The following is a 24216-nucleotide window of genomic DNA, read 5'->3' on the forward strand; positions in this document are numbered from 1 at the left end:
TATGAAGAAGAAAATGTTGAGAATTCCTCAAAGAAGAAGAAATGCTGTAAAGCATAACATTGCCAATCGCGAAGTGGAAAAGACATACACAATTGAGATTAATTGAAAAAAATAAGAGCTTGTAGAAATTAGTTGCTTAATTAAAATATTGGCCGGGAGTGAGCTACAAATTTTCCTTCTGTGCGTGCGTGTGCGTGTGTGTGTGTGTGTGTCAGGGTGAGTGTGTGTGCATAGAAACTAAGTAAATTGCACACACAGCAGTTCTAGCACACGGGAGTACGCCAGTGTTTAATTTAATTACAAGCCAAAAAGCAAAGGCAGGTGTGTGTGTGTGTTTGTGTGCGTGGTCGATAAATGTTTATATCAAAAGCAAGTTGGAAAACAGCTGGCATTAAACTAGCCCCGTTTGCAAAGTTCACGAAAACGCTAGCCGCGGCAGTGAGTTAGCGAAAAAATTGATTTTCCACGACGACTGCAGTAGTTGCAGAAAGCAGCGCACAGCTGAATAGTAAACCCTCGCCCAACACCCCCAATCAACTGTGCGTGTGTGTGTGTGCGTGTGTGTCAGTAAGGAAGGGCTGCCCGTTGTTACTGCAGCCAGCTTGTGATATAAGGCAGAAAAAAAAAGAAGAATCAAAAACGCGTCACTGCCGGCGCATGCAATGAATATTGTCGGGGAATATGAATACAGCTCCAAGGATATGCTTGGCCATGGCGCCTTTGCTGTGGTCTACAAAGGACGTCATCGCAAGGTAAGCAAACGTCACATCAATATCTTGTTTATCTAATGTATGTGTGTGTGTTTGTGTGTGAATGTTTTTGCAAATTTGTTATTGTTAATTTCAGTGTGTGGGCTTGGCTCGTATTTGTAAAAATGACAACAACAATCATTTTAACAATGCGCCATTGTCAAAGCAAACTCAAGCACACGAGCGGGCATGCGAAATTCGCATAAAACGCAATTAAAAAGTGTGTCCACACCTACAACGAAAGTGCTTGCCGCTCTTGCTCTTGCCAAATGTCAAAGGCGGCAGCCCAAAAACTGACAGCGCCGCGGGCAGAGCGACGTCGCAGCCCGAGCAGCGCGTTGCCCCTTTGTTGTTTGTATTTATAAAGACATACACATGTGCATACATATATATATTTTTTTTCCTGTTGGGAGCTCCTTGGGCGTTACTCGCTATCTTTAAATTTGGCTAGCGCTCGTCCGCGCTTGTTTATGTTTTTGTTTTGCCCATTGCTGCTCTTACACTTATCTTATTGTTTTCATTTTGAATTATTTGAAGGGAATTCGATCGATTGAAGCTGTTCAAAACACGTGTTTTCGTTAGTTTCGTATGCTTTGTTTTTGTTTTGCGACGCTTTTTGATGCGCACGCAACATACATACATACATACATACATACAATTGTTCGGCTTGCGAGCATTTCTACATATACATATGCATATATGCTTTTGCGCGTGTGTGTGTGTGTATGGTTTTCTGCGTGTTTTGCTTTAAGAGTGTTTTGAACTATTTCAGGGTCGTGCCAAACCATATTTCAACTTTGCTTCACTTTGTTTTGTTTTTGGGCGGAATTGGATGCGTAGGCCCATTAAATTACAGCAAAATAGTTGGGCACGTGTAATTTAATTTATCGCTAAACAAGATTGATTCAATTTAATTTTGCGTAAAATTAAACTTTGTTTTATACAAAGCTCAGATTTATATAGAAAATGCATATATGTACCGCACGCAGATTATTTATGCAGTTTTAAAAGTGAGTCCAGTTATATAACATCTGATATGAATAGCTTTGGGTTTTGAAATAACCCTCACTTTGTTGACGCCAATTTAAATTAGACTAACATGGCATACTATGCCAATATACAACAGATCAGACAGCATATTTTAACATGTATTAATGGTTCGAAATTTAACTCAATTTTGCCCAAAGACAAAAAGGGAATGTCAACAGAGACACACGAAGAAATATTGGAATCGAAGACAACATGAAATTCAGGTTCCGCCAATCTTTCGCAGACACAAAAGCAATCAAGAAATCAAAAGTTACAACTCGTGTGAAAATACTTATACGTATAATGAAAAATAGAAGGAGATGACAGCACGATGAGAGAGCAAGAGCGAGCGAGAGAGACGAAAGAGAGTCGTACGCGTGCAGCAAATGGGTCGCACTCTATTGTTGTTGTTTGTTATTATAGGTGGTTGTGTTGTTGTGATTGCATTGTAATTAATAGTGCGCCCATTAAAGGCAAGACGAACTTGAACAATAAAAAAAAACACACACACACACACACATACACACAAAACAAATGTGTCAGCTTTTTTTCTAGACCATTTGATAAGCGTTGCGATTTTTATGCATGTATGGGTGTGTGTGTGTGCAGCGCTAGTTTTGATTGCTTTGCTTTCTTGTTTCTAGTGTTTGTTCTGTCTCACAAATTTGCTGGCTGCTCTTGGCCATAAGGTCTGCCTATATATTTATATATATATATCTGTGTCATTACCATATGTTTATAAACAGAGATGCGTATCTTATGGATACCCAAAAAAAAAAATAAATGAATAAAAAACAGCTGATGCAATAACCCGCAACTGTTGCCGCAAAAGTTTTCATTTTTAGCATTTTACTCGGCTGTTTTCTTTGCTTTTGTTTTGATTTGTTGCTTTTGTTGTGCCATGTTTTACTTTGCCTTGATATCAGTTGCTTATTATGTGCTATTAACGTGATTTTTTATTTGCTAAAATTCATTATTCAACAAACCAACTTTAACTTTAACTGAGAAAGTTATATATATATATGCATAATTAAAGATAATTACGTTAACTGAAATATAGGAAGCTCTCGAACGCTAGACTAGACACACATCAGACTATATCCCATCAGGTTTTTAGTTAATTTATTGGTTCTGCTATCTGGTTTTGGCTTGGCCGCCTGTGACATTTATCCACAACGTTGCACGTGCTCCGCATGGCATCTATCTATAAATAGTTGGCCACAGCGAACATGTGCAGGCAGCAGGCAGACAGAACAAAGATGCAGTTGAAAGACTGAAAGATACTAAAGACTGCGACTAGACCCAAAATAAATCCCAATGTATACAGATGGCATGACATCGGCTGGAGCTAAGAACTGAATGAATTAATGACATATCCAACGAATGCACACATGTGCAAATTGTCGCCACGTGTTTCAAAAATATCGTAGTTCAGTTTTTGTTTTTTCCCTAAACTCTGGCTACGCTTCTGTTTGTGCTCGTGGCATTGCATAAGGCAAAAACCTGCATTGGGAATCATGCAAAAATGTCATTATAGCGCATAAACGAGGGCTATTTTAAAAGAATACGCTTAGCACAAAACAATTTCGAAAGTTATTTCTATAAAATCACATCTTTATCTTTGAGTTTAAACCCCACTTATAAACTCTTCCTTAACCTTTGAGTTTGTATCTCATTTATGAACTCTTTCTTAATCTTTGAGTTTGTATCTCATTTATGAAATCTTTCGATTTGCATCTTGATGTTTAAATAAAATGGAATTGTGCCTTGTTTTTGAATAACCCTCGCCATGCTCCTTGTGTTTCATAAAATATTATGACAAGGTTTTGTAATACTCTCTCCCTCTCCCCTCTTTCTGTTTTTCCCATCTGTCTAGCGCTTTGGCTGAACGCGTTTCAATTCTCGTTCATGTTGATATTAAATGTTGTTGTTGTTGTAATTGTTGTCGTTGTTTTTGTGATAGCTGTTATTTTAGTTGCATATTTACATTTCATAATTGTGCAATTGCATTTCGCATTTGATTTTGTCGCAGTTTGTTGCTATGAATTCTGTCGTTTTAAATGCGTTTCAAGGAATCGCCGGTCGGAACTTAACTTAATTCGAATTATACAACAGAATTAATCGAACTGTTTATTGCAAAATATTTATAATGAGTAAAACAAATTGGAATGTGATATGCAAAGTAATTCGATTGAATAAATTGAAAAGCGAATAAGAAATTAAATTGATTTCAAAGCTGTTCTTTCAAAACATTTCCCATTATCCAAAATGTTTCTAACTTTTAATTGAATGCATCTGAAATTGGTTTTCATTCATAATTGTAAGAATTTGATTATATTCTAGCAATTAATTAGATTGCAAAAGTTCCCGGAAATTACTTCTAAACATGGCCTTCAATGGTTCGCAAAGTTCTTGACCCAATCACCTATTTATATATATATAAATAGAGGGCAGAAAACAATCTTAAACATATTCCCGAAATGCGAATAAAGCAATAAATGAATACGAAATGTTGTCGCAAACGAATGTGAAAGTTGATGACGATTCGCCAAGCTAAAGCGGAAGCTGACACCACATGAACGCCACGAAAAACTTCACGAGAAATAGCAAAAGAAAAATGAAAAAAGAAAAATAAAAAACACATTTCAATTGTCGAAATTAGTTGAACGCATATATGACGAATGGTAATTTGGGTTAACCGGGGGTTCAATGCACCTTCCGGCTATGCGCGGCTGTGATAAGGCTAACAGGCCACAAAAATAAACAATCGCAAAAGAGATTTGTTGCCAAAGTGCATTGGCCTCCCAACAACTAAAATGGGGGGGGGAACACAAATTTTGGACAGAAATGGCAAAAGAAATAATTGCGCAGAAAATGCGAGAAACAAAGCAAAGCGGCAGCCCAACTCAAAGTATCTGACAGATACACACATAGCCGCAAATTCACTGGAGAGCTGCTGCAACTGGTTTGCTGCTGGTGAAAATGTAGCTGGAAAGGCAAACCGAAACGCCTGGCGGAAAACTCTTTTGGCAAAACTACGTCGCAGGTTTTCAATTTCGCGCAACGCGTGATTGACTCAATATGAAAAGACAAGCTAGCCACACGAGACAGTTCAATGTGCATAGCCATGAAATACCACGTCTTTCCTTTGGGTTACGAAACATATTCTAATGCAAAGTCAAAGGCTTAAGATACATATAATCAGAACTAAATGGAACTAAAACTAAAGCTAGCTTCTGATACACCCACATAATGCTTGATCTATAATCGAGGCAAATTGGAAATGGAGTAATATAGAAATGGAGATCAAGCTAGCTTCTGGTATGCCCAAATAATGCTTGATATATAATCAAGACAAATAGGAAATGAAAAATTATAGAAATGGAGTTATAGTTAGTTTCTGGTACACACAAATAATGCTTGATCTATAATCAAGACAAAACGGAAATGTCGTATTTTAGAAAAGCACATCAAGATTGCTTCTGGCATACCCCAGCCCACACTCCAGTTAATACAGGGTATATTCATAACTCTACCGGGTCTTGTTTAGTCCATATCATGTATTATGAATTGTTAATCAGATTTTATAGAACATCAGCGAACTGGAACTGTTGTGAATTGTTTGTCAAACCAGTTGCTGTGAGAATTTAGATCTGGCCATACGTATATATACTATATATATATATATATACTATATGGACATTTGATTCAAGAGCAGACAATTTATGCGCATATATTGTTAGCTAATTTGCACGTGGAAATTTTTTAGTGTCTGGGACCTGACTGAAATTCGATAGATCCATTAATGATAACTGACAATGCATCGGATTGTTTGTTTTGTTGATTGTTGTTTATAAAATTAAAAGAATTTTGCAAATTCCGACTCTAGCGATAAAAATTGAATTCCCATATTGCAGATTTTGGCCAAGAAAAAAACAAGCTTTCGTTTATTTATCTCAAGTATTGTAGTCAAAATTATTAGGAAATAGATTGAGATTAAAGATATATTTTTAATTATTTATAGACGAGAATTGGTTCATATAATTGTTTATCACATCTTTTATTTGGGCTGTAAAATGGAAATAAAACGAAAATTGTAATAATCATTTTTGTTTTTAATATTATATATTTGTTGTTTTTTGCTTGTCTTTGGCTTCACATTGTTGTTATCGTTTAATTCATTGTCCCTTCGTGACTCTGACCTAGGCCAGAGCCTGTAATCAGCCAAAGTAAACGCGGTATCTGTCATTAAACAATTATTTTTAATTAAAGTGCCGTGTGGCAACAAGAGCAATCATATTACTATATATTTTTTTTTATTGTTATTAATATACTCTTAACAAACAAACAGATGCATTATAAGAACCAGCCCTGTTATCGGTCAAGTATTTCTGATTGTCAACGCTTATAGAAAATGCAATTGGAATTAGCTGGTTACGCTACTCAGTCACAAGTTTTGAAGAAGCAAAAGAAGATGTGATATGAATAGGTATTATTAATGTCAAAAAATAAGTTGAAATTGAAGTAGAGTAAAACTTCAAGGCGACATAAAAATGGAGAACTGAAAAAGATCTTTAAATAAGAAAACAATTAAATATCAATAAAAAGCTCAACAATTGGCAGCTAGGAAGATCGCATCAAATTCGTCGAATTATACGTCATGCCATATTTAGTACAAGTGCAAAATGAAAGGTAGTTACACAAATTAACACTTTTACCTGTTGATAGAGACAAGGGGGGGGGGGGGTGGAAGGCCAACAGGTAAACAGAGACAGAGTCATTGTCACTCGTTAAGTGTTGGGCAAATAAATAACGCACCGGGCGAGACAAAGCAACTGGCGGGCCTTGCACCTTATCGCCAAAGGTAAACCACAGACCAGTCAACGGTAAATTGCGGATCTCAGACCAAGTCTGGCAGACAACCAGTCATTCGCGTAGATAGCGTAAACAGCTGACGCAAATTGCATTTTGCGTATCTAATAATAAAACGCATTCTGCTGCGAGACACGGTACAGTTGCGTTGCAAGAGGGACACACATATGTACATACATATATGTAGATACACATCCTCAATGTGCATAATTTATGGCAACATTTGCAATTAGCGTTTGCTGTGCGGCTCGTCAAGCACTTTAAATGCATCTAAAATTAAACAATTTTCAACTTTGCGGTGCTAACGGAAACGTTGCTGAGCGCCTCTCTATGCGCTTCTCAACATGCATACTTTAAGTGTGTTCATAATAACAAATGATTAATGGTCATTCACAATTGGAAACAAAAGTAGTTCAGTTCAATAAAGCGTACAATATTCATCAAACTTTATTCTAAGGAATCACTAAGGCAAGGTGTCACAATTACGTGAATGGGTTCAAAAGTGCCTTACTCCCGTAAACTAATTAAGTATTTTATCGACAGACCTCTTTGAAAACTCAGTCCAATCAACGGATTTTCTAACGTTTTGCTATATAGAGGTCTAAGACGATTGTCTATTTGTGTTTCCAATCAGCTTAATAGTAATTAACACGTGACTCTGATTAAATTGTTAATTTTCCAAACTTTCGTTAATAAAAGTAACAGAGCTTTGATTAAGTTTGTATTCGGCTTATAGACATTTACGTTTTGTCGTTCAATGACTTCAGTTTGTTAACGAACACTAATGAATGTTAATTAAAACGCTGCTTTTTTTTCAGAAACACATGCCCGTGGCTATCAAATGTGTTACCAAGAAAGGACTAATCAAGGCGCAGAATTTGCTCGGCAAGGAGATTAAAATCCTTAAGGAACTAACAGAGCTGCATCATGAAAACGTTGTGGCCCTGTTGGATTGCAAAGAGTCCCAGGATTGTGTCAATCTGGTCATGGAGGTGAGTTGAATATTCTTTTATCAACTTTGCAAAAAAAAAAAAGAAGAGCGTTTTATCAGTAGCTCTACCAAAATGTGCCTGGTCATTGTTTATGCCTTTGCGTTTCTATTGCTGGACAACCTCTACGTAAAAATAGAAATATTAATGATATTTGGCCCAATCGTCTGACTCAGTCCGTTCGCTGCTGCCGCTAATGCGCCCAAAGTGCACGTAGGCAAGTTCCACGTCATCTCGCACCCGTAAGGGCAGTTAATTCAATTGCGGAAACGTAATATCCAAGAACCTTGCTTAACCATTGTATACTCTATAACTAATGCATTATACATGATTCAGCAAAGTGTGCTTTTTCTATGCATCCTGTATGGAGTAAATATATTCAGATATGCCTGAAGTTGTTGTTTACGTTAGGTGATATTGCATCAAAAAACCTTTTAGAGATACTTAGAATTGATTGATTTAATTTCAAGTTCTCATTAATAACAATGCATATACTCAATTTGTTGACTCCCTTTCGTGGCGTGTCCTTAAACGTTTTTGTTTGCATTGCTTTGTTTTTATAATTCATAGAACAATCTTCTGTTCTTCAAAATACCCGTTCAAATACACGTAAACAGGTTGTTTGCAAATTTTGCGTATATATAAATATTTCTTACGTCAACTTTTATAGAGTTGTTTATTAGTTTTATCCATTTGTTTGTTTACTTCCTGGCATTCCATCTACGTATACGCATTTTTCTGCGCTTTTATATACGTCAGGCAAATGTGTTTGTATACTTTTTTGGCAGGCACTCTTTAATGATTAGGTTATTTCGAAAATAGGTCAGATTCCTGTGCAAAGCATAACAAAGACCTTGATAAGATTAAATGGCGTTGTTTTCTTGTCCGCACATTTATTAACAAAGGTATCAAGCTCAATTGGGCAAGAGAATAATTAATGTTTGTTGAACATTCATGATTTTGTAGTTTCCATAATAAGTGCAGGCTGTTTTAAATATTTAATAGATTTCATTATCCATTCCCTTATTGTGTGAAACTACGCGTAAACATGCGATTCGTTTCGTTTGTTTTGACTGACTTTGACCCCATTTTTTACACCCTTCTCCGACGACTTCTCTATTTCCCTGCTATGTGTTCTAATTTGTAATGCAATTAGTTTATTTTCGCATTACTTATTGATTCAGTAATTCGATAAATGTTTCTCTTACGCTCTCAAGATTTCACGTATCTTTGTTTGGTGTTTTTAAATATTGTTATAATGTTGAGAGAAATTTTGTATAATATTTGGATAGCAAGTCCACCTGATTGTCTACTTATAATATTCCAATGCCTAACAAGTTTATTCTTTATGGATAGTCACAAAATCTTTCTTCTCCTAATCTAAACCGAAAATTTGTATTTTAAATGATTTTGGCTCGTAACTTTTAACAATTGTCTTTTTTAATTATTATTGCTAATTTGATGCCGCGAATTTGCTGTCACTTTAGAATCTAACATTAGTAAGAATCTCATGTAATTTATTTACTATTTACAAATATTAATTTTATTGTGTAATTGGCAAAATGTCTATATTAAGAGTAGGAAAATGTCTAAGAGCTAACAATTTGTTATAAGATAAATATCGATATGATGTGTGCTCTAAACGTAACCATAGAATATATAATTTTTGTTCTTGCTACCAAAATACGAAATGCGAGCGAACTACATGAAATACATGTCCATGATGACAGCAAGGGCTATGCGACTAGGTGTCTTAAACTATGGAGCTAAACCTAAAAATGCCCACTACAAGTCGGGAATTTCTTTTGTAAAACTACAATTCAAACAGAGTTCAAGTCTCGTATCCGTTGGCAAATGCTGCAATTTCCATAACAAAATTGTCAATTTGTTTGCGAAACAGTTTTTGGGAATTATTTTTGAAGAGCAGCGGCGAGTGTGTGCGTCTTAGGCTAGCTTATTTAGCGGTATTTCCTCAGTGGGATGTATCTGATCCTTTGGCTCCGGCTTCTTAGTGCGACAACATTTCGTTTTAATGCCGCCCACATCCTTGCGGCAAATCAAACCCACAATAATGCCCACAATGGCAACGGCCATGATGCCTGCAATGGATGCGTATATGAAACATTTTAGTCTTTTATTATTATTGTTATTATTATTATTGAGCAGCACACTTACATATGAGCAGCGTGTTAATGGTCTCCTGTGAAATGGGCACTTGATACGGCTCCTCCTTGTCTGCGGCTTTGTCACCCGTCATGATGCCCGCCTTGGACACGCTGATCGTCTCGTTGGCCACTTTGTTGCGGTTGCGATTGGCTGCTAAAACAACATTTGCCCATATATGTATATACGTACACTTATATGCCAGGTTTTTGTTTATTACCTGTACGCGGCGGCGATGGCGTCGCTGGCTTCGGTGTGCTGGGCAGCCCCGTCACACGCTTGAACGGCGAGTCTGTGGCCTGGATGAGGCTCTCGTTGAATGATGTGCCAAGCACCAGTTCGAAGCAGCTAACATCAAAGTGTCTGAAGCTGATGTTGTCAATGGATTTTAGTAGATTACACAACTCCTCAATGTTTTGCTGGTCTAGTTCGGGCAGTTTCAGTTTAATTATATTTTTTAGCGGCGTGAAAGCTCTCGTATTGATTTGCTGTCAAAAAGAGAGGAGGCTAGCATCAGTGTACGATAGTGAAGCGCATGCAAGTGCTAGAGCGAGACAACTATATAGGGCAAACTTTGCGAGCTGCCAACCTGCTGTCTAGCTGCTGGGACGACTATCGATAGTTGTTGCGATAGTTTGGCGCGTAACTTACTCGTTTGAATTCGTTGTGATCCAAGCGCAACACATTCAGTGCGCTCATATTCATGAATATCTGCTCCGGCAGCTCGGTCCAGCTGCAATTCGAGCAGCTGAACTCATTCAAACTGGGCTGATTCAAAAAGGAGCCGTCCGTGCGCTGTGCTATGCTGTTATTGCTCAGATCCAGCAGCGCCAGATCTGTGGCGCCCGCAAATGTATCGGGGTCAATTTTGGTCAATTGATTGTTGGCCAAGCGCAGGCTGCGCAAACGTTGCAAGCCATTGAATGCCTAAAAAGGAAAATGCTTAAATATAATCATATATAAACATAAGCTTAACTGGCTTACCTCCTTGTCAAGATGTCTTATTAAATTGTGATTCAAGTTGATTTCAAGTACTTTGGACAAATTGGCAAAATCCTCGGCACGCAGCTCGGCAATAACATTATGGCTCAAATCAATAATTGCCGCCGTTTTGGGCAAATCCAACGGCACATGTGTCAGATGTGCATTGGTGCATTGAACATATCGGAAATCCTGCAAACAGAGGCAATTGCGTGGACAGCTCGGCTCCAGCACATGGCTGCTGCGTCGTGGAATGCCTGCATGCGAGAAAAATTGTTAACGTAATGCAGGCAACAACAGAAGCAAATGATAAATGTAGATGTTCTACACACAGTCTTGAACTTACTGAAAATGGGCCTAAATGTGGTTGTCGTTGTTGAGGCTGTTTTTTCCAATTGTCGATTTGCTGCTATCTCTGGCGGTATTCTATCCGACGACTCGTCAACATAATCATCATCATAGTCGTAATCATCGTCGGAGTTGTTGCCCGTTTGGCTTTTGTCCGCGGGCGCTGTGTGGCTAATGCTGCAAATATTACAAAATTAGAAGAGAACGCCACCTTGTATACATATTTGGCAATTAAGCCAAGTTAGGCGCTTTAATTAGCAATTTTTGCCAAGTTGTTTAGCCGAAAAACTCTCAATTGGCTGTGCAGTTTTTTTTTCGCTTTGCCAGTTTCAAATAACGCACGATTACATCACGAACAGACACACCTAGCAATTTGTCCTGAAAGCGCGCTCTTGACCCATTTAAACACACGTCGAACAATACCCTGTGGCAAGTGCTAAGCGGCATACCTAGCTATTGTTGTGCATATGTAACAGCTAAATGTAATAAAGTCTAATTTCAATGTATGTATGTCAAACCATTTTAATTGGTTTTTAAGCAATTGCATGAAATTCGTTTTTCGACTCAAGTGTCTCTTAGCACTAATTCGCTCTCAAATTGGCCACAACTTAATGCAGGGCATATTGAAGTCTTAACAACTGGAGAACTTTTTCGCTTTGCTCTGTTTGTTGGTATCTGTTTTAAGTCGTCTGTCCGCTCTTTATCATTATTCGCTTTTGTTTGTTGTTGTTGTTGCTGTTTGGTGCATTTCGAGCCGCATGAATGAAAATGAGCGGCAAACCTGTTTACGTCACAGCCGTGTTTCTCTTCACAGTTTTCTCTTTCCGCCAGCGCTCGCCTGCTCACTCTCACTTTCGTTCTGCTCGCCTGCCGTGATTTCGGGCGAATACTGAAACCTTCATTAGGAGCAGCGCCAGATTGTGCGGGATTTAGGTAGCATTCCATTCAGTTTATTTGAAAAAACGTTACGAGGTGACACACATACTATATACATATGTGTAAATGTATGTGTATGTGTGTGTGTGTGTGTGTCAGTTCAAGTACTTTTTATAATCGCCACTTGCAACTTGTATAAATTGCGTGACTGTTGTTTCTCGAGAACATCGGGCTATACTATATGCATGCATATATATGTAAGACCAGTGTCTGGGCAGCTATAAATGAGCTTGTTAGCGGAATTAGTTGAAGCTTAGAATGGTTACGAGTCTGGCTTGGGTTAAACAAAATATATATAATTATTATTTTTGATTTGGAAAATCAACTATTAAATGAGCTGGCACTATCTGCCAGCCTTGATAGATAATAGAGAAGTTCATAAACAAATCGGTGCCAGCTAAGTACATTTTCCCAAAGTAAATTTCTGTATCGGGAAAAGACTATAAAATTGGGTAGGCCCCAGGCTTTACTTGGGCGCTGCCCCTAATAACTTAAATGTCAGGCTGACGACATGTTGGCAACAGAAACTAAAGACGGGCCCTGAAAAAGTTGCACACACACACGCACACACATCAGAAGACATGCGAGTGTGTGTGTGTGTGTGTGTGAGCCCATTTCAAAAACTTTACGGCTTGTGGCATAAATCAATAGAAGCTCCTTCCCATTCGTCTGCAAATTGAGCTACGCTTGAGTCATAAAAGGCCATAGTTTGTTTGTACTGGACGCCGCATTGTATAAACATGTTTGATAAGTGAACAAAATTATCGTTGCAACTGTTTGCGTTATCAGGCGATCGATTAGAGAAGTCATACATAAATAAGTATAATAACATTAATTGCGGGTGGAACTTTTGTCACTGTTACCGTGCCGGCTATAAAATGCCATTTAATCAAGGTCCAAGGTCCGTTTAAACGATGTGCCCAAGTTTTTTTTTTTTTTTTTGTTTGTGTTTTGGTTTTGTTTTAACAGGTTTCCGTTTGAATTTATTCCATTTACCCATGTTACTTAATGATGGCACTTTGTACTTTGTCTTGACGGCTTTGTAATTGCCCGATCCTCTAGATATATATAAAAAAAAAAAATTAAATAAAATTAAACCAGTCCATTTAAAATGCGAGAAGTTGATCAATGTGTCATGGAAAGTGTGACGCATGAGTTCGTCAATCCCAAATTTCCTATGCGAGTTCTTTTTCTTTAACAAACTGAAAGCGTTGAATTAAAAGTCAAAAGTTAACTAGAACTTAAAATGTATTTATTCGGCAAAAACAATTGGCAAATATGTTGTTTGTTTGTAGTATGGCATTTGTTTGTTTACCTTACGCTCAGCAAAAATATTAGAAGTAATCCGAATTTGTAGTAAACGTGCATTTTGTTTGATTAAATGTGGTTTCTATTAAATGCTTAGTCGCTTTATTGTTTTATGTCTTTGTGCAGGGCAATAGTTTTATGTCATTGTTCAAATTGTTGATACACTTTTAATGCTGTTGAATAAAGTTGAAGAAATATGATTATATAATAATGTAATTAAACAGTTTAACTGTTGGTGTTTTTTTTTTCGTTAAAGGTTTTGAGTTATGTGTACACTTTTGTAATATATTGTTATACATTTCATTTATAATGTCTGCTTTTTTCGACCGCAGCTGTTCACGTGTATAATATAATGTAATCAACAGACCAACCCATTCTTTGGAAGTATTTAAAGTAAATCTGTTAATATATGCTTGAAATTAAAGGTTTCACATTAGCTAAGACTCGTGAGAATCACGTAGAAGGGTGTTTATCAGTTTGACTGCATGTTAACTGCAGGTGGCGCATCTGCCGACTTGAATATTAATTAATTTGTCGCATATATCATATTTAAGGCATATATCACAAACTGAACAATTTTTGATTCACTTCTCGATTTGCCGTTAATCTTTTTATAAACGCTGCCAAATCATTTTTATATATAGATAAATTCTTACACACTTTGTCCATATAGTATATCATATATACATATTTTGTTTTGCTCAAAAGTAATGCGCTAAGCAAAAACAATTTTTTGAGCTTTCGGCACTTCGAGTAACGCGGAACAAACCGAACGCACTCGCTGCCAACCTGTGACTAAATGGATAAAAAAAAAAAAACAGCAAATATCGCAAACTTTGCTCAATGCGGCGGCACTGAGCTTTATTTTGATTTATGCTGAGCAGGTGTTTGCGGGCGAAAAGAGAGAGAGAGCGAGCGAGCGAGAGAGTTGAGTCTCTCACGCCTGCGCTTTACTGACGTTTTGTGGCAGCACATTTTGCACGTCATCTCTCATCTGTCAATATTGGAATTGCGTTTTTTTTTTTTTTTGGTTGCGCTCTCCTAGGGTTACGCATTTTACTTTTACTTGATTGTTGAACCAATTATTGTTATTAAAAGTTTGCTTTGTCTAATCGCTAGCATGTTTAAGCGCTCTAATCTTATCAAATTGCTGTGTTATTAATGCGAATTCTCTGTTCATTAAAAACAAAAATTGTGTTTTGTTGTCAACGGAATTGTATTTGACATACATAATTTCTTTCTCGTTTGTTATTAAGTTTATAATTCTTGATGTTAGTTTGCGTTTATTAATGAAATACTTTATATTCATCTATGAATTAATTGTAATATAACACACATACACAATTACGGCCTTTTATTCAGAAATCATTCTCTTTATCATTTTGTTTCATTTGGTTTCTTTAACAAGACACATGTATGTTTGTATGTATGTATGTATGTGTATATACATGTGTACACATGCTGCTTTTATCGCCTCACAGCCGCTAGAAAATTGTTGACCTTTAGTCGCTGACAGCGCTATGTTTAATTCGTGATTTGGTGTCGTGTTTAAGGTATACTCTCTACTCGTACGTTTCTATATTTTGCCCTTAGCAAAGTGTTTTTATAACGCACTCAATGTTTGAAGTCTACAAATTCCGCAAGCTTTCAGCATTCTATTATTTTGTTGTTTAATGCACGCTTAGCTTAATTTACAGTTAGCGCGAGTCATGCGAATGGTGCAAACGTCCCTGACAAACTGAGCAGCGCGCGATTGCGGCGTCGATGACAGCGCTTTTAAGTTTAAACTCGGAGAGCATATCATTTGCCTTCCGCTCTCTTCAGCTCGCCCACTCTCCCGCTCTCTCGCCCTCTCTCTCTCTCTCTCTATCAGGCTACGCTTGTTAAGATAACTATTTCTTGTTCTCTTCATTTCGTTTTATGTGTGCGCTGTAAGTTTTACATTAGAATTTGGCAACCGCTTTTTACGATAATGAGAAGCTGACTCATGTGCCGTTGTTTTTATATATTATTCTTTTAAGTAATTGTTGCTCTCATATTGATAGCTTAAATATTGCCCAAAGTTCACATGGCATGACGCTCGCTCTTCTTCTGCAATTGTCTTTTGCTGTGCGCTTTACATGTCATTGACTTTTTTATACAGTATGTCAATAAAGTGTTTTTACTAACAAAAAAAAACTAATTTTTTGGGTTTAGTTGAAAATAAATGTACCTAAAAGTGAGAATTTTTTTTCAATTCTAATTTATTTCGATTCTATATTTTTCCTAGAACTTAATGGCAAAAAGAATTGTTAAATAACATTACCCAAACATTTTATAAAATTAAAAAACTAAAAACATTCACATTTTATGCTGTCAATAAAGTGTTTTTACAGCTACGGTAAATTGTTTTGCCGTTCTCTTTTGGGTGATCCCGTTAGATTTGGGCCCATGCGTTTTGGCTTCTCTTGTGTCTTCGACTTTTCTTGTCATTTTCTATTGCAATTTATAACGTTTTGCTTTAATTTTATGAAAAATAAAATGCCAGGAAAAAGAACAACTTTTGAAGTCGCTCAGCTGGTGTATTATAACCATCAGATGGGACGTCAAGTCTCGGAACTGGCTGATATGTTTAATTTATCAAAAGCAACGATATACAACATATTAAACAGAGCCAATAAGGAAGATAGGCTAGAGGCAAAGCCAGTATGTGGTCGACCCTGCAAAATTTCTGACAGAGATAAGCGAAAAATTCTGAGAAAAATTGAGAAAAATCCACAAATTTCGCTTAGGGATATTGCTCAGGAGTTCAAGGAAGAAAGTGGTGTTGATGTGTTACATGAAACTGTCCGAAAATTACTGAATTCCAATGACTACACATCACGAGTTGCCAGGAAAAAACCTCTACTATCGGCGGCGAATATTTTGAAGCGGCTATCGTTCGCTCAAGTCCATGTAAATAGTTCGAACGATTTTTGGAGTAACGTCATATTCTGTGACGAAAGCAAGATGATGCTATTCTACAACGATGGGCCATCCAGAGTCTGGAGAAAGCCACTAACAGCGTTGGAAAACCGCAATATTATTCCAACCGTTAAATTCGGAAAACTATCAGTGATGGTGTGGGGGTGTATTTCGAGCAAGGGTGTAGGAGATTTGACCTTCATTGAGAATACCATGGATGCTAGACAATATCTGAGCATTTTACAGACACATCTCGTCAGTAGTGCACAGAAATTTGGATTCTATGAGGACAATAAGCCAATTTTTAAATTTTACCAGGACAATGACCCGAAGCATAAAGCTCATATGGTAAGAGTTTGGCTGTTGTACAACTGTGGAAAGGTGTTAGACACTCCACCACAAAGTCCAGATATGAATCCAATAGAAAATGTGTGGTCATATTTGAAAAAAAAAGTCGCAAAGCGGAGTCCAAAATCAAAAACTGATTTAAAAGCTGCTGTACTGGAAGAATGGCAGAAGATTCCAGAAACATACATACAAAACCTTATTGTTTCAATGAAACGGCGATTGCAGGCTGTATGTGACGCTAATGGCAGCCACACAAAGTATTAAAAAAAAATATTCCTGTTTTTTTAACATTGTTATTTAGTAATAAAGTTTCGTGTAAAAACACTTTATTGACAGCATAAAATTTGAATGTTTTTAGTTTTTTAATTTTATAAAATGTTTGGGTAATGTTATTTAACAATTCTTTTTGCCATTAAGTTCTAGGAAAAATATAGAATCGAAATAAATTAGAATTGAAAAAAAATTCTCACTTTTAGGTACATTTATTTTCAACTAAACCCAAAAAATTAGTTTTTTTTTGTTAGTAAAAACACTTTATTGACATACTGTATCTCTTTATTCAGGGTGCTTTTTATTTGTTTTTTTTTTTTTCTGTGCCTGTCCGCCAGCCCAAATCGAATCTTTTGTCATTTTTAATTACCTAATATGGTTGTGGTTCTATTATTATTATCTAAGCTCTTTGTTTACTCATTAGATTGTAAGTGGACCACATATTCTGTCGTATGCATGAAACAACTATCAAAAATGCTTATTATGGGTTATATTTCCCAGCAAAGGTTCGTGTCCGCTCCATGTCGTATTTCGCAGTCTGAAGGTCAGCTGAATCCTTGCGACTCTTCAAATCACAAAGACGTTGACTGTTCTTTGTCTTTGCTAAAGTATATGAGGTGCGAGGTTTGCTTATATCGTTTCTAAATAAACCTACAAGACTGTGGAGTATGTGAATTGCATCCCTCTCTTACTTTTACCCAGTTTTTTTGTCTCTTTCTACTTGTTTACCCTTCGCTAAATTGCCTTTATATGCGATTCTCAAAAGCTGCACTTGGCAGCTGACAGATTTTACTTCAATTTTCAGTTAGGTTCAAATAATATTATTATAATAATTTGTTTTCTTTTATCAATACGTATTCAACTCCTGAAAAACAAATTTCGAAGAATGCCCCAAAGTGAAATTCGAGTTATTTGCAAAGGGAAATGTGCCTTACAGAACCATTTTTGCATATGTCAGGCTGCTTCTTTAGAAGGCAGCTGCTTTTTTAAGTTTGAGTAAAGGTAGTTTGTACAAAAGGAATTATGAAAACAGCTGGCTGCAACCCCTTCAAGAGACTCGGGCAAAATGGAGGGGATCTCATTAGATGTTTTGCATTATAAATTGTCGTAAATCTTTTCCATTCGACCTTCAGACAACGTCACAGCCCACAAACTTATACATATATATATATATATATGAGCATATGTGGTCCATAATTGTCTGACAGTCAGACAAAAGACCTCGTTGAACCTGAAGAAAACTAGAAACAGAATCCATGCATAATTCACATTCTACAATCGCATGTGTTTTCTCTCTTGATTGAGCTTAATTCATTCGCATAGTATGCGATTTGCTTGCCCCAGCTGCGGGCATAGAATTTTATTCTTATTCTTTTCATTTGTTTTTTTTTTTTTGCTTTTGTTGATTCCATTTATGAACCTTGCAGTAAATTTTAACATTTAAGGTTTTTTCTTAAGTAGCGCACTACAAAGAGTATTATAATTGGTTTGTTATAGTAAAACAAATGCACAGATATTACGCAGTCAGAGAGCTGTCGAGATCAAATATCAGGCGGAGTTCGATTTCCGGTTCGTAGGCATGTTCAACGTAGTCCAAGATTAAGAGTTCATTCTAGTCTTTGCCTAGGCTGCAGTTGTTTGCTGTTGCTCCTGTGTTGTTGTTGTGGACGCCGCCGAGCTGGACTCGGGCGCCTTCTCATCAATGGCCAGCCAGGGGCAGCGCTTTTGCAATTCCATGCGGTACCTGGGATGACTGATGGCATACACAAACGGATCGATGCAGGCCACCAGTTTACAGGTGCAGGCCGGTATCATGGTAGCTCCAGGTGTTAGCAAACTCTTGTCCCCGAAAGCTCCAATCAGCGACATGACACCGTACGGCGTCCACGATACGAAGAACAGAAAGCATATGGTAATGGCTGCCTTTGCGATGCGTATCTCGGCGGTATCCTTGCTCTTGTCCACATTCGAGCGCAACGATTCGACATTCATCTTTTTGGCTTGCTCGCGCAGAGCCTTCTCGTGGCTGAAAACATGTCCAACTATCTGGCTGTAGTAGTAGATGATCATTAGCGTGGGGCACACAAAGCTAAAGAAGAAAATGGTGCCCACAAACAGGCGCGTATCAAAGTTATCCGTTAGGTAATCAAATGTGCACGATGTCAGATAGCCCTCGGGCACAAACCGATCCCAGAACTGGGTTAGCGGCAAAACAACCCATGGCGTGCAGTAAAGCCATATGATAACATTCATTATGATCGCCTTGGTGAAGGTCATGTTGCGATTCATGGGCTTCGTTATCACATTGAAGCGATCGTAGCCGATGGCCGCATTGGTCATACCGGCCCCAATGCCCGAATACGAACCGATGGCGGCAAAGATTTGGCAGCCGGTGTTGCCCAAAGCAAAACCGCGATGGAAGCTGTTGTAGATGAAGATCGGCGCCTTGAGGCACATTATAAAGTCGAACACGGCCAGATTCAGTACAAACATATTGGATGGTGTGCGCAACGCCTTGGATGTCGAGAAGATCCAGATAACCATGCCGTTGCCAACGGTCGAAGCGCAGAACAGAAAGATGTAGAACACGCCAAGCATATAATGCATCGAGGCTGGCGGCTCCAACTGGGTCAGCCAGTGCTCCGGTATATGCTGTATCTGATCCGGTGGCACATTCCAGCCCAAAAACTGCAGATCACCGTTGCCCGAGACGCGTGCCTCCGGTCGCAGCACAGGACCTTCGCTGGCATTGCACAGCGAACCCGCGATGTCCATTATTTACGAGCCGCCTGTCCAACTTTTGGCTTGTGGTCTGCCCCACGCACAGCGTCTTTTATACGTTGGACAGACCTTTGGCAGCGACTAATTCAATTTGGTTGTGGGCTTGCGTGCCGCCAAATTCCTTTTTTTGCCAACTGTGCAGTTGGCTTAAATGCACAGCAACTTGGCTTAAAAAGCCACACAATAATTGATTTTCCAGGCAAATTTTTAGATTTGATTTGTGGGGGGGCTACGTGAGTATACAATACTCTTGGGTAAAACTGGGAATTTTGAAAGGTTCTCTATGCACAATGCACAGCGCAGAATCGATACAAAGCAAATTAAGAGAATTTAAACTTAATACAATCTTTATTAATTTAACTTTTTCTCTCGCATTCACTTTTATAGTATTGCAATGGCGGCGATTTGGCGGATTATCTGAGCGTTAAGGGCACCCTGAGCGAGGATACTGTTCGGCTGTTTCTCATACAACTAGGTAAGTGTTAAATTAACATGTACCCCAATTGATACATTCTCTGACCTTGAGCTATATTCCTCGATTCGCAGCTGGTGCCATGAAAGCACTTTATACCAAAGGAATTGTGCATCGTGATCTCAAACCACAAAACATTCTGTTGTCGCACAATTATGGCAAGACTCTGCCAGCACCATCCAAAATAACGCTGAAAATTGGTAAGCATATAGGAATTAAAAGGCATACTAAGCGATATATTCAGCAAATATGCTAACAGCAAAAGAATTAAAGTGTAAAAGTGTTTAAGAATTGTGAAAAATATCTTATGTGTATCTTACTTTAATTCACTTTTTGGAAAATCATCTTGTTTTTAACTTAAACCAAATTGTATAGTTGTATTTTTTTGTTTTTCACTTTTTTACATTTTATTTTCTTAGAGATAAGTTCAATTTGAAAAGTTGTCCTATCCTTAATGCAATATTTATTATTTTACTTACTTCTGCAGCTGATTTTGGTTTTGCGCGTTTCCTAAACGAGGGCGTCATGGCAGCCACACTGTGCGGCTCACCCATGTACATGGTAAGTTTTGGCCGCATGTTAAATTTACACTATTTAAACATTGAAAATGAACAATAATATTTGTTGACAGGCACCGGAAGTGATTATGTCACTGCAATACGACGCAAAGGCCGATCTCTGGTCGCTGGGCACCATTGTCTATCAATGCCTGACTGGAAAGGCGCCATTCTACGCTCAAACGCCCCACGAGCTAAAGTTCTACTACGAGCAGAATGCAAATCTGGCTCCCAAGTAAGTTTTAGGGTACAAAGTCGCGGGTCAATCGGCCTGCTTAGCTTAAGCTAATCCAGCGAGAAGAGATGTCTACTATGCGGAAAGAATCATTTAGTTTTTAGTTAACGTAAACTATAAACGATTTCTGACTATTTTTTTTTTAGAATACCGCATGGCGTATCGCCGGACTTGCGCGATTTGTTGCTCTGTCTGCTGCGTCGTAATTCCAAGGATCGCATATCCTATGAGAGCTTTTTTGTGCACCCTTTTCTGCAGGGCAAGAAGGCTGCCGTGTCGCCAGGTAATTAAAAACAAATTAAATAAATAAGAAACAAGCTGATCCCAACTAAATCCATGTTTTAACAGTCGATATGCCACCGCTGTCGAGCGGCACGCCGCCCGCCAAGGCCAAGAGTCCGCTGCAACAGCAGATGGAGCAGGAGTTGCAGCTGGTTAAGCTGGCCGAGCAGCAGCAAAAGGAGCGTGAGGAACAGGAAGCAGCACAAGAAGAGGAGAATACAGGTGGGCTAAAAGTGAAATCAATTGATCTGTGTGAACATAAATCTAAAGGGTAAACCAATTGCAGTCTCTGTGGTGGCTAATCCGGCTATTTGTGCTACTATTACAAATGTGGGCGTGCTGTGTGATAGCGAGAACAACAGTGGCTCCTGCAGCTCTCATGAGGATTCGGATGACTTTGTGCTGGTGTCCAAGAATCTGCCAGAAGATGCACGCCAGGGTCAGGGCCATGCTGTGGCTGCCCAGCCCCGTCAGCAGCCAACGCCAAATCAATCCAGTCCACCGCGTCCCAGCAGCTTGCCCATTTCGGAGCCAAAGCCAGTGCCGGCGCCGGCGCGCCGTCAGCTGACAAATGCCGGAGCTGGTGTTACCGTTGGCTCTCCTGGCAAACAGGGTGGCATACCGTTGACAGTGGCCACCCTGGCGGCTGCAGGTCATCAAATTCCCCGGTCGCAGCCAATAAGCGTTAAGCATCCGCGCCCGGATCAGCGTAAGAGCAGCGTTAGCAGCGACATCAATTCGATTTCACCGCCGGCCGTGCAGTTTGCAATTGGCACACCGCCAACCCGGGTGCGTTCCGCATCTGGTGGCTCGCTGTCAGAGACACCGCCACCGCATGCGCCCAGCACATGGCAAGTATCTCCCGGACACTCTCAGTCGCCGTTACGTCGCAGCGGCAACAGTTCGCCGGTGCTTCCGTCCGCAGCGCTGACTAAATTGCCAACGCTGGGTAGTCCCACATTGCTAGTGGCGCCGGGTTCACTGGGCTCGATTGGTTCCGCCGGCAGTGGCTCGGAGAACAACAATCAGCATCATATGTTAGGACCGCGTGCCTTTACGCTGCCCGAATTGGGCGCCACCGGCGGCCTGCAAAGCCTACTGGATACGGCCGGCGGGCCAGGCACTGAGCCGCATGCATTCCAGGCACCCGAACTGTCTGAGGAGACACTGATGGATCGCGAGCACAACGAAACACTCTCCAAGCTAAACTTTGTGCTAGCGCTCACCGACTGCATTCAGGAGGTTGCCGATTCACGCTGTGCGCCGCTCTCCACGCTTATGGTTGCCGGCAGCCAGACAACCACCGAGCAGCATCAGATTCCACCCCATGCCCCCGAACACTGCAAGAGAGCGGAGCGCTTGGTGCTACTTGTGCGCGCCCTGCAGCTGCTATCGTCTGGCCTTAATTTGGCCTCGCAGCAGCTGCGCAACGGACAGCTGAAGCCGTCATCGAACGTAAAGAATGGTTGGTGAACCAAATCGCATTCGCTGCCCGATTAAACCTAATCCTCTCTCGTATTATCTGTTGCAGCGCTGCTCACTATGAACGCCAAATATCGCAGCATTCTGTTCGAGTCGAAGCGTCTGAATGGGAGCGGCCTGCTTCAGAAGGCAAATGCATTTAACATAACAGCGGATAAAATACTCTATGACTATGCGCTGGATATGGTAAGTGTATAGAGAAGCATCCAACTAACTCGATGTGTTTACAAACCAACATTGTTTCGTTTGACTTTGCAGTGCCAGACGGCGGCCCTGGATGAGCTGCTGAAAAACACCAAGAACTGCTTTGAACGCTACAACACGGCACACATATTGCTTCACTCCTTGGTGCAAAAATGCAATCATCCTCAGGACAAAATGCTGTTGAATAAGTGTGCGTTTCAATTGGCTGCGCGTCCCATTCAATTATTTATAATAATAGTGTATTATTTACAGATCGCGATGCCGTTGAAAAACGCCTGAGCATATTGCAACAGCATGGCTACATCTATGTAACCGATGAGAATGCCTAGAGAGCAAATTGGATCCATTCGTCGATAATTCCTTAAGTTATTTAACCCATTCAAGTTGAGCGTACAACATGTGATTAAAGCAAAACTACGTGTACTCTATATTCATACATAAATAGCAAGAAGTAATTTAAATCGCGAACAACACAACATTTCAAGTGCAAGATATTAGCAAAGGCTTGAAAGGATTTTAAACAGACAGCCCAACCGACAATTGTCCAATGTAAATAGTTTGAGACATGTACGTAGTTTTTGTTTTCTTTTTATTTTTTATATATATATACACAATATATATATATATTTTTTTGTTAAAGCTTATAAGTGCGCCAGCGCTCGACGCCCATGTAGAACCTAAGTTATAAATAATATATAAACAAACACATTACATACATACATACATATATATATATAGGGATATATGTACGTTTCAATTTATATTATTATGCATACACGAAACAAAAGATAATCAATTAATGTTTATGGGCAAAATGCAAGCCAAACTCAGTTTAATCTATGTTTAGAAATTTCATAGGTGCCGGCAACTTTCAATAGGTTTGTTCGCATAGTTCTTATGTCTATATCTACACATATATATTTTCCATTTAACAATTTTCATCTAGATATTGCTTTATAAAATACGCATATTTATGGCTGCACAACACAAACAATTTATAATGTGCTATGTTCATAGGTTTTAGTTAGGTTTTCTCTAAATAACAATCAAAACACAAATTATTAATTTTATGTCAAGAGTATTTAAAACACACACCTAAGTTTTTCTACAAAGCCCACAAATTTAAGATCTATGTATATGTATAATATAAAGAAACACACATACGAAAGTGTATAAAATAAATGGAAATTAAAAACTAATACAACAAAACTTTAAAAGTAAATATTTTTGTGCAAGTTAATATCGAGCTTAGAAAGTTCCATTTTGC

At 38.8% G+C, this 24216-nt stretch overlaps 3 protein-coding genes across 10 annotated transcripts; 1 reads left to right on the top strand and 2 right to left on the bottom strand.

The window, feature by feature from the left end:
- Positions 1–45: 45 nt before the first annotated feature.
- LOC116649865 (serine/threonine-protein kinase unc-51-like) lies at positions 46–23540 on the top strand. Its single transcript, XM_032433082.2, has 12 exons — positions 46–752; positions 7469–7642; positions 20105–20192; positions 20264–20389; positions 20677–20750; positions 20821–20981; positions 21128–21264; positions 21330–21485; positions 21550–22728; positions 22795–22931; positions 23004–23139; positions 23202–23540. The coding sequence occupies exons 1-12, from the start codon at positions 663–665 to the stop codon at positions 23276–23278; spliced, it is 2535 nt and encodes an 844-aa protein (XP_032288973.1). The 5' UTR covers positions 46–662; the 3' UTR covers positions 23279–23540.
- On the bottom strand, positions 9111–15118 carry LOC6622760 (leucine-rich repeat and transmembrane domain-containing protein 2-like). Of its 8 annotated transcripts, none has more exons than XM_032433087.2 (8): positions 14990–15118; positions 13383–13548; positions 11130–11308; positions 10787–11040; positions 10454–10729; positions 10023–10290; positions 9815–9958; positions 9153–9738 (listed from the first exon to the last, which is right to left on the bottom strand). In XM_032433087.2, the coding sequence occupies exons 2-8, from the start codon at positions 13433–13435 to the stop codon at positions 9584–9586; spliced, it is 1329 nt and encodes a 442-aa protein (XP_032288978.1). In that variant the 5' UTR covers positions 13436–13548; positions 14990–15118; the 3' UTR covers positions 9153–9583. The 8 variants fall into 8 exon arrangements, with proteins under 8 accessions (XP_032288975.1, XP_032288974.1, XP_032288978.1 ...); XM_032433086.2 differs by having other exon boundaries at positions 14948–15111; XM_032433085.2 differs by having other exon boundaries at positions 14716–15111.
- LOC6622763 (opsin Rh4) lies at positions 18247–19748 on the bottom strand. Its single transcript, XM_002048430.4, has one exon. The coding sequence runs from the start codon at positions 19709–19711 to the stop codon at positions 18560–18562; it is 1152 nt and encodes a 383-aa protein (XP_002048466.1). The 5' UTR covers positions 19712–19748; the 3' UTR covers positions 18247–18559.
- Positions 23541–24216: the final 676 nt, after the last annotated feature.

This window comes from Drosophila virilis, unplaced genomic scaffold (genome assembly GCF_030788295.1).
Source record: "Drosophila virilis strain 15010-1051.87 unplaced genomic scaffold, Dvir_AGI_RSII-ME tig00001239, whole genome shotgun sequence".
Lineage (NCBI taxonomy): Eukaryota > Metazoa > Arthropoda > Insecta > Diptera > Drosophilidae > Drosophila > Drosophila virilis.

What these genes read in the sequence shown, in the direction of transcription:
- LOC116649865 (XM_032433082.2), top strand. Translation starts at nt 663, where the DNA reads ATGAATATTGTCGGGGAATATGAATACAGCTCCAAGGATATGCTTGGC. An exon ending in GAAGGCTGCCGTGTCGCCAG is followed by an intron (nt 21,265 to 21,329) that starts GTAATTAAAAAC and finishes ATGTTTTAACAG; the next exon opens with TCGATATGCCACCGCTGTCG. An exon ending in ACAAGAAGAGGAGAATACAG is followed by an intron (nt 21,486 to 21,549) that starts GTGGGCTAAAAG and finishes AACCAATTGCAG; the next exon opens with TCTCTGTGGTGGCTAATCCG.
- LOC6622760 (XM_032433083.2), bottom strand. Translation starts at nt 12,076, where the DNA reads ATGGAATGCTACCTAAATCCCGCACAATCTGGCGCTGCTCCTAATGAA. An exon ending in CACGGCTGTGACGTAAACAG is followed by an intron (nt 11,309 to 11,912) that starts GTTTGCCGCTCA and finishes TAATATTTGCAG; the next exon opens with CATTAGCCACACAGCGCCCG. An exon ending in ATCACAACGAATTCAAACGA is followed by an intron (nt 10,291 to 10,453) that starts GTAAGTTACGCG and finishes TCTTTTTGACAG; the next exon opens with CAAATCAATACGAGAGCTTT.
- LOC6622763 (XM_002048430.4), bottom strand. Translation starts at nt 19,711, where the DNA reads ATGGACATCGCGGGTTCGCTGTGCAATGCCAGCGAAGGTCCTGTGCTG.